This window comes from Rhyacophila brunnea, unplaced genomic scaffold (assembly GCF_057557595.1).
Source record: "Rhyacophila brunnea isolate RB1 unplaced genomic scaffold, BYU_Rbru_1.0 scaffold_18, whole genome shotgun sequence".
NCBI classification, from domain to species: Eukaryota; Metazoa; Arthropoda; class Insecta; order Trichoptera; family Rhyacophilidae; genus Rhyacophila; species Rhyacophila brunnea.
This window is the reverse complement of record NW_028232837.1, coordinates 9,271,289-9,281,684: the sequence shown is the minus strand read 5'-3', so window position 1 is coordinate 9,281,684 and position 10,396 is coordinate 9,271,289. Positions and strand designations below refer to the sequence as shown.

Genomic DNA, 10,396 nt, shown 5'->3' with positions numbered 1-10,396 from the left:
GAAGCTTGATTCTTTATAACTGTTTTTAATGTTTGACTTAATAAATTTTTATGCTTTTTATAACCGCCTGTTAGTGGAACCATTATTTATTCATTTATTTTTTATATCTTATAATATTCATCAATATACAATATTTTGATGATACAATGCTGATTGTTGATAGCTTAAAAAAATTACATCAAATCGTAGAACAAGTTAATGAGGTCAGAAATTATTATATGTAGTTTAAAAACGAACCTCAAGAAAACAAAATTATTAACACATTTTGCGCAGGCCTCAGTACAAAGGCACAGGTACACGCAGCGGACGAAAACCAGCGGAAATTGAAATAAAATCGAATTTTACAAAAATCGCTCTATCTTCCAAACTATCAGTTATTTTTTAATGAGATTTGGAATTCACACTCACCATATCGTCGGTGTTTTGTAAAAAGGGCGAATCAACCAGGGGCGGCTCTACCTTAAGGGTTCATAGGGACCATCCCCACATCGTGGAGAATGCGTAAAAAACATCCGATATTTTTATCATTGTCATAATATACCTACTTATTTAAATGAATTATTTAACTTATTTCATTTATCTAAACCTATCGCAATTTTAGAGAGATATTTATTATTATTATACAAATAAATAAAGCAATAATTGTATATTATGTAATAACGTCATAATGATTACGCGGTATTAAAATAACTTATTAAAAATTAAATACGCCCTATTTCGCGGTGACACCTATGTACAAAAGAAAGCTATGGCGTCTATGTTTTGCTGATCGGGGTCATTCAGTCCCATCCCGTTGCTGCGGTACTATCGCTTTCTACAAAGTATGTGAAAGCATTAGCGTTGTTATACGAATACTAGGGACCGAATAGAATGACCCCATAGGTGAGTAAAAACGCCCGTTGTATGTTGTTGTTCAAAACTGATGATGGTAAATCTATTTCCTCATTAATAAAATCATATTATTTTAAGTAACTTCGTACATAATGTGCCTATAATAATATGAGAGTGTAGGTAGGTACATACCTATACCAGTTGTACCTATATTTGATAATTAATGACTAAACCCCACCACCTAGAAAGTCGTCGAGCCGCCACTGGAATCAACCATTTTGGCGAAATCGAGATTTTAATGAAAATACAATATGTACCCCACTAGCTTTGTTGTGTAAAAACGGCGAATTTTTATCTCCACAGGAAAGTACTTAAAAACGATAATCGACTAAATTTAAATTAATTAAAATTACGAAATAAAAAGCAAATGTCACAATATATTAGGCCTTTTAAAATATTATATAATAATACCTATTATAATGACAGTATTCTTTCTAAGCTTTATTATAAACTTTTAAAATATTTATAATCATCTACAGGGAAAAAACAAATAAATGTCAAAAGTTAAAAACCCTCCTCCTGTAAAGTAGCATTTTGGTTAATTCGCCCTTTTTACAAAACACCGACGATATATTGCTCCTCAGTGCTGTGTTTCTTTTTAGAACAAATTGTTTAAAATAACATAAGTAAATGGTGCTAATCACATATTTACAGGAAGGTTTAGTAAAAAATATTCCATTCACTATATATAAATTCCCGCACAAAAATTATTATTCTTATATTTGGATAAAGTATGATATTTATGAAAACACTCACCCTTGTGTTGTATCAAAAATAGCGATACCAAATACCAACACATATTTTGTTATTAACAGTGAAAGTGTGACTCACTATCACCGTCCAATCCCTTTGCTCACTATTTATAATAATATTGAAATGACTCATTAACAACCTAGACCCTAACCTATATTTTATAACTTTTGTGACTCGTTGGTAGTAGTCTAAAGACATTTTCAGCATACCTAATTGTGAAATATGTAAAAAATTATAAAATTTTGAATCTTGAATTTGAATTTTGAAAATTATAAAATAATTTATTAATCTGAATGCTTAAGTATTCCGATGTAATAGACGTTGCCAAACAGCTGAAATGGAGATGGGCGGGGCACATTGCTCGCCGAAAGGACGGCCGCTGGACAAATGCCGTCATCCAGTGGTACCCAAGGGCCACGAAACGGCCACAGGGTCGCCCTAAAAGCCGCTGGATTGACGAACTGGTAAAGTTCGGCGGAAATACGTGGCAGCGAACGACACAGGACCGAGAGAGTTGGAGAAAGCTTGGGGAGGCCTTCATCCAGCAGTGGATTGACCCCGGCGACCCCGGCTGATGATGAAGTATTCCTTGACATATTATGTAGTTCTTTTTTCATAATATTTATACCATTTTATGGCAATTCATATTTTTGACACTTGGTATAAGTGTTGTCATATCTACTAAAATTTTAGTCAGAAAAGATTTTTTTCAAATCTACTCACATTTATGATGAATACTAAGGATATTTTACTTGTCAGATTATATCAAAGAGATTCTTTGGATTATATCAATATACACACTTTCTTCGATAAATTCCATACATTTTTGTCAATCTACTGATATTTTTGAAAAAGAATCAAAAAATCTGCTTACTTTTGAAAATTTCATTTGGCACTCTGGCAGCACTGCATATAATTTGACTTGACAACTCACAGTTGAGGTTAAAATTTACGGCATATGTTAAACACCACAGATCGTGTACTTAATTATTTATAAACACTAGAACTAATTAAATTATTACACCATGGCTTCTGAACTGGCTGAAAAAGTGTTGATTTGGCTGGACAAGAACGGAGACGTCGATACGCTAAATCTTGCATCATCTTTCGAAGAAGACCATCAGAAGGTCGTAGGCGCCGTGAAGAGCTTAGAATCTTTGGGGGATTTAATTCTTTCCGAAACCGTCACAAATAAAAAATGGGCGCTTAGCGAGGAAGGCAAAGAAGTCGCTTTAAATGGAAGTCATGAAGCGCTCGTTTATCACGCCGTGCCAGTCGAAGGCATTCCTCAAGCTGTGCTTATGAAGGTTAGTAAGTCCCTTTGGTGTCATCTAACTATAACCTGTACATTCAGCCTGTGCGCCCATTAGCCGGCTGGCCGGTGCAACTCGAGGCGACTGCCAGTGGCTAAGCATAACCACAAGCAGGCCGTGTAGATTGTGACTGTCTAGGTGTGGAGAGTGATAAAGAGGGGTAAGGTATACACGGAGCTAAGAGGGGATACGCCGACAACCTCTGGTGTTTAGCTCACGGACCACCCGTTGATAGGCCATTGCGTCGAGTTGTACTGGCCGGCCGTCTAACGGTACCAAATTAAAATAAGCTTAATCACACCTGGTGTCTTGCCCAAATGCCACGAAATTAACATTAAAATCAATTGGAACATTTTCAAATTTCAGGACGTACCTAATGCAAAAGTTGGCTTCAGCAAAGCTATGTCCGCCGGCTGGATACAGGTGGACAAAAGTGGCGGAGCCCCACTCATCAAGCGAAAGGTGGACTCTATTACCGACACAGTACAAGAGCACTTGAGAGCCATCGAGAAGGGAATCAGCGAAAACATTCCAGACAACGTGAGGAACGATTATAAAAAGAGAAAGCTTCTCCAAGAGGTGGTCGTTAAGAGCTTCTTCCTCAAGAAAGGCCCCGAGTTCACAACGACTGTCACCAAATTAGAAACTGATCTTACAACTGAAATGCTCTCAAATGCGTCATGGAAAGATCTCAAATTCAAGGTTTACAATTTCGATGCTTTAGGTAAGGATTTACTCCGTTGGCTTGTGCTATATTTTATTATTATAATATAATATTCTATATTGTTAATCAGTGGTTAATTTGGGTGGAAGTAAATTATCGGTAAGTAAATGAAATGCATACATTGGCCGATTTGTAGAGCGGACATCTTTGTATAAATATGAAGTCACGGGTTCGAACCTGTGACTGGTCAAAAAATACATGTCGATGGCTTAATATTAATATCCCATAGGTGACTTTTTACAAATTGTGCAGGACGCTAAAAAAAATACATGTAATATCCCGTATCTGACTGTAGTAACTACATAGCATGCCAATAACCCGTAACGTAAAAAGTGGTAAAGCAAAGCACATAACGCCTAATATAATGATAACATCCTATGAAATGTGACATATATTATAAAGATAAACATCCAAATTTGTTATATTACTCACTGTTTTACCTTTTAAATAATTCGAAAGTGACATTTTGAAGCTGAATTCAACACACGTCATGCAACACGCTTGACATCTTAGAGGCAAGATATGGGCTATTACAGGTTTAGTCCTGTAATGTTCAGATACAGGATATAACTAAAATGGCTGTATCATTTTTGTTAAAATAACGACAGATATGGGAATGTCGCAGTCGATGGGCAGTATTTTTTTTGCTTTTAGTACTTACATCAAAAAGTCATTTTCGTCATATAGGTCAGATACGGGGTATTGACATTATTAGACCGTCAATGTGTATTTGGTCCAGTGCAAGGATCCAAAAGGGTTAACCAAAACTGGTTCCGTTCGTTACAATTTCTCAGAATTTGTTTTCAAAAATTATTGTATTCGAATCATTTATAGGTGCCGTACCCGAAACCGGTTACTTACATCCTCTCCTCAACGTGAGAAGTGAGTTCCGCCAGATATTCTTGGAGATGGGCTTCACCGAAATGCCGACCAACAATTACGTGGAGAGCTCTTTCTGGAACTTCGATGCCCTTTTCCAACCTCAGCAGCATCCTGCCAGAGACGCCCATGACACCTTCTTCATCTCGGATCCGGCCACATCCACCAAATTCCCCGAAGACTACTTAGAAAGAGTGAAGAATGTTCACAGCAAAGGAGGTTACGGGTCACAGGTAGGCAGATCAATTTTATTTTTCTATCTTGCAAACAATTGTAACTTTCATTTGTTTTATTAAGATATCAGTTGTTTTTGATAACCTGTGACAAGAATTTGAATATTGTTGATATTTTCAAAAATGTATTCTATTGATAAGAACATATTTTGGAGGAAGCTTATCTGTGTGTTGCCGGTTTTCACTGGATATGATTAATTGAAAAACTAGGGGGCCAAACATATTTAGGGTCATATTATGATGTCATACGACATAGTAACACCAATACATTTTTTTTAACGTTTATCACTATGGTCGCCTATTGCAGTAGCGAAGGGTGGAGGGAAGCTGTTAAGATCCGCCATGAATAGTACGCATTAAACTTTGTTAATCATACGTATTTGTTGTTATTGAACTTACAGATGGCATTGGTTTGTTTTTAAAAATCAATTAAACCCAGAATAAACCAAACCATAATGGTTTTGGTATATTTTGGTCGATACGACAAAATTGTGCACACTTTTTCATTCATACTTTTTGTTTTCGTTGGATTTAGAATACATATTATTATTACACACATATTGTTGGTTCACTTTTTTAAATTCATTAAGCCCTGCCTAAATCAAACTATAATAGATAAAATATCCGAAGTTATGTTTGATTTAATTGTATAATTTTAGATATTTTATAGATAGACGAGTATTTTTATTACTATTACGGCTTGGTTTAGCAGGGTTTAATTGAATTTTAAAAACTAACCAATACTGTCTGTAAATTGTAGTCTCATTTCAATGAAAACAAATACGTTTGACTGACAAAGTTCAGTGTGCACTATTTATGGCTGATCTTAGCATACCTCTACCATTCACCACTGGTATATAGTCAGCTGCGACACTAAATGGCGACCCCCAATGGTTGTGCTAGTTATTGATTAACTTCGAATGCAGTAAAGAAGTTTTTCGATTGCAAATTTCGTTCATTTTAATTAACGGATGTATTACCATTTTTTTTCATTATGTAACAGTCATTGTTTTCTACAAACAGTTTACCATTTTGCATTTGAAGAACAAGCAATAACTACAATCTAAATTCACAGGCCTGAATATAGTGGGTCTTGGTTTACCATTTATATTAAGAGTAAATTCAAAGAAAATGTGTATTTATTGATAGTGTTATTTATTTTTACAACATTATATTCACATTTGCGAGAAACTTCTTCTATTCGAAGATGGGTGGAATAAAAATATTGTTTATTGGTAATACAATCATGATTTGGGATACTCACGGCAGGCTGAGTCAAAGCTATACAGGTCTAAAAATGGTTTTTAGCGTTAACAAAAATATATTTTGCTTATAATTATGATTTTATTATTGACAGGGTTACGGATACAATTGGAAAATAGAAGAAGCCCAAAAGAATCTCCTTAGAACGCATACGACAGCTGTCAGCGCGAGAATGCTGCACGCGCTAGCACAATTAGACGAATTCGTTCCTCAGAAGTACTTCAGTATTGATAGGGTATGTAATAATATTTTAATTTGACCGCTACTTATTTAATTATGGTCTGTTGAAAAACAGCAAGATTTAGAAGAAATTATACAATACTGAGCTCTACAGTATGTAGGGTGGAGCATATAAAATTCTTTGGTTGCCGTCTACACGAAGACTGAAATCCAGATCATGAAATTAAGATCAGGATTGAGGCAGAAAGAAGCATATCCTTTCTGCAATTTGATATGACTGGCCCATGATAGGGAGGTGTAGCGCAAGTTGGTCGCCAAACTACCAAAAGAAGAATGAATCGTATCTTAATATTTTCCTGGACTAGACTTGTATTGTTGTATCACTTGTATTCATTCGAGGATCCTCGGCTCCTACATTGTTAAAATTATTACATAATATAATATCTATAGTCTGACAATGAGTTGTATGTACCATGTGTAGCCCGCGAAAAATTAGAAATAAATGGATAATTTTACTGGTAAAAAGGTTGTGTATCACTGATCTATGCCTTTTTCTTATACATGGGGTTCTCATTATCTGATTATTCGCTATCCGAGTCCCCGCAGTTACGAATTTGCAGGAAGATGCAAAAAAAAAAACTACAAAAAGACATAAAAAGCACAAGCGCAATAGCTCATAGTCGTAAACTGTCACTTTCAATCCTACACTCCTACGCTAATTCTGTCTTGCTCACGTGTCTTTTTCTTTTCTAAACGTGTCCCAATTAAATCCATTTACTTAGTAATTTTGGTCCCTGTTTTAAGAGGATTTGGTCCCAATTACCCTCGGATTTTGGTTGACATAACATTTGTCATCTAACTAGCATTACCAATGGCGGTTAATTCTACAGACAAGAAATAATTTATGGTGTCAGTTTTTCAGGATACATAACTACAGACCTACAAATTTATCTGAAGAATGGGTTGGGGAGCCACTGTCGAAAACTACCCTCGAATGAAATTTTCAAAATGACGTCCTATGGTAGTTCATAGTTCCATTTTTGGCCATTCTACAGATAAGTTTGTAGGTCTGTACATAATTGACAAGTGGCAGAATTTTGTTTAATCTCAACGTTTTGTCTTTGTTGCTATTTAGGTATTCAGAAATGAAACCTTGGATGCCACACATTTAGCAGAGTTCCACCAAGTTGAAGGAGTGATCGCCGACCGAGGGCTGAGCCTTGCGGACTTGATAGAGACGCTGCACGACTTCTTCAACCGGCTCGGATTCAAAAAGATGCAATTCAAACCGGCCTACAATCCATACACTGAACCCAGCATGGAAATATTCTGCTATCATGAAGGTACGTCAACATTAAATTCATTGTATAACCTGTTGAGACAACCAATGAAAAGTTCTCAATTCATTTTAAACAAACCTTGTTGTAGTTCGCTCCTAAGAAGGACATATGGATGGCCCCAGAGGTTATATAACACAATATTTTTTATTGAGAATGGTTGTTACCCATTTTCCCAACACTTCTTCTTCGACCATATCCACTCCTCAGTTAGAGCATATGGACACCATATGGCACCTCCAAGAATCCGTATTGCTTGCCAGCTTTCTTGCATCTTCCAAGGTCATGTCAGCATTCTGTAGCTCCGCTGCATACACTCTTCCAACACGGTGGAATCCGGTTAGCTTGTAGAATGGTCAAGCCAGGTTGTTTTTCTCGAGGCATCCACAGGAAGTGGCCTCTTTACTCTCAGCGTGATGAGAGGCTCTGCTCTCTTATCTCTTTGTTACTCCGAAAGCTATACCGCCGCATACCCAGTATCTGTCATAAACATCAGCTGTTCTTAAAGGTCAATATACTGTTGCCCTGAGCCTGTATAAGGTTTGATGACTTGCTACTGTAAAGCGGCAACGTCAGAATGCAAGCGTCAAATAGACGGCATTTGGTTGTAACACAGTATAGTATCCAAGTGACAGTAGATGGAATATTCTTTTGTTTTTTTTTTAAAGCGTGCATAAAATAAGTATCAGCTTAATGGAAGTTGCTACGTATAACTATCGGAAAATATCTCTTATGATTTTAATATAATATATGATTATCTTTGTAATAATATCTCAAAGTATGTATTGCTATTCTTTTTGGTTGTTATTATCGATATCCTCCGTCCAAAAGGCAGTCTCCAACACTACCTTATTATATATGTTAAAGGTATAAAACGGCAAATAATAGGTTGTGAATAACCAATTATACTCTAAGTTATTAGGAAAGATAGTTTGGTGTATACTAATTGTGTCTTTGTTTTTCAGGACTAGGCAAGTGGATCGAAGTCGGAAACTCAGGAGTGTTCCGTCCAGAGATGTTGCTACCAATGGGTTTGCCTGAAGATGTGAATGTCATCGCGTGGGGCCTCTCCCTGGAAAGACCCACCATGATCAAATACGGCTACAACAACATCAGAGATCTCGTAGGACCAAAGGTCGATCTGCAAATGATCATCGACAGTCCGCTGTGCCGGTTGGATAAAGATTGATGCGGTTTCTCTCTACGTTTAGATTAGTTTTTTTTTTACTTGGCCTGTGTTATTTTAAGTGTGATGTAGTTTGAATTTGAAAGTAACCAAAATACTATTCACAATCTTTTTCATAATATGATTTCTTTAACCCATCGGAGACAATCAATGCCAATTTGATGCCGCTATTAACCAAGTGATTCTGGACATTTGGTGTCAATTTGACACTGCTTGTCTGTGGTAAAAAAAAAAAATTTAATTCTTGGATATTTCTTCAAACCCCAAAAAATTTACCAACATAACAAAAAACAAATGATTCTAATTAATAAAATGTATTTTATACAAAACAATGCTGATGAACAAGACTATGTAAATAGATCTTCACATCTGCAGTATAATGCCGGAATGCAATGTTTACCTTTCTTGGATTGTCTGACAGGTCCAACAGCGGGTTAAACAGACTTGAGGGTCTTTTCCTTTTCAGTAAACATTCTCGGATATTCCCAGAGGATGTGATTTGCATCCTGTAGTTCTCCGCCACATAGACATGTTGGTCGGGTAACACATCCAAGCTCATAGAGCTTGGCAGCGAATCCACTGTGTCCAGTCATAAATTGACTGGTGTAGTAGTCAGGAGTCAAAGTGGTTATCTCTATTCGCCATTGCACATTAGGAAACAACAAATATGTGTGCCTGCTCGCAGTGGAAGCACTTTCGCTGTCAGGTCTTCGACGCTACATCCAGCATCATTTGACGTATTGTCCGCTACCTCAGTGATATTTTTTAAGAATCAAGCTTTGGAGGAGGGTGAATCAAATACTATACTATTTCCTCGATTCACTTTTGTTTAAATTCCATGGAAGTCACTTGCTATGCATGTCAAAAAACATTAATTCTCAGTGCGGAGATTTTAATGTTTGATTACTGTGGTAAATCAGATTGTATATTTTTGGATGTTTGTTAAACATCTCTGATTTGCAACAGAAAACCAAACTTAAAAATAGCTACCCTGAGAATTTCAACTCTTCAAGATATTCATACCATACATGGATTTGTTATGCACCCGAAAATTGACCAAATATAATGCATAACCCAACTTATGTACATAAGTGTGACTCTGCATAAGGCCCTTTAATGTATACATAATATTGATTGACTTAAAAAGTCTTATCTTATTATTATTTCATGTGTTGTGAAGATTTTATGGTTAAGAAAAATGTATTTCAAGTGATCACGCTTATAAGTTAAAAGAAAATTCTTCTCAGAAACATTGTTTCTATCTGATTTTATTTATTGTGCTAATTTTAATAAATATAAGTGGTTACATTACACCATCATATTGTGTTTTTTTATTTATTACCTATTCAATTACATTCAAAGATGTTGAGATTACACTACGTAGAGATGGAGTCTTAAACATTATACGAAAGAAAAAGAAGAATCTTAAATTGATTCCTAATTTTAAAAGAAGAGCTTAGTTATTTTTAAAGAAAGATGCCAATTATGTGACACCACAGAAAACTCCATTGAGTCAAAGAAAGGTTTCTTGAACATCTTTATTTCAATCTTATTATATAGAGTCGAACTTGGTTATTACGATCACAGAAATAGCGAGATTTCGGATGTAATGAGGAAACATTCATTGACATTTTAGT

The 10,396-nt window shown here is 35.9% G+C and overlaps 1 protein-coding gene across 1 annotated transcript; it reads left to right on the top strand.

Annotated features, from left to right (window-relative positions):
- Positions 1–2,552: 2,552 nt before the first annotated feature.
- alpha-PheRS (phenylalanine--tRNA ligase alpha subunit) lies at positions 2,553–10,080 on the top strand. The gene is made up of 6 exons (XM_085945561.1): positions 2,553–2,951; positions 3,324–3,681; positions 4,516–4,793; positions 6,151–6,291; positions 7,372–7,579; positions 8,539–10,080. Exons 1-6 carry the CDS (start codon positions 2,670–2,672, stop codon positions 8,760–8,762), a joined length of 1,491 nt encoding a protein of 496 aa, XP_085801687.1. The 5' UTR covers positions 2,553–2,669; the 3' UTR covers positions 8,763–10,080.
- The last annotated feature ends 316 nt before the right edge of the window (positions 10,081–10,396 follow it).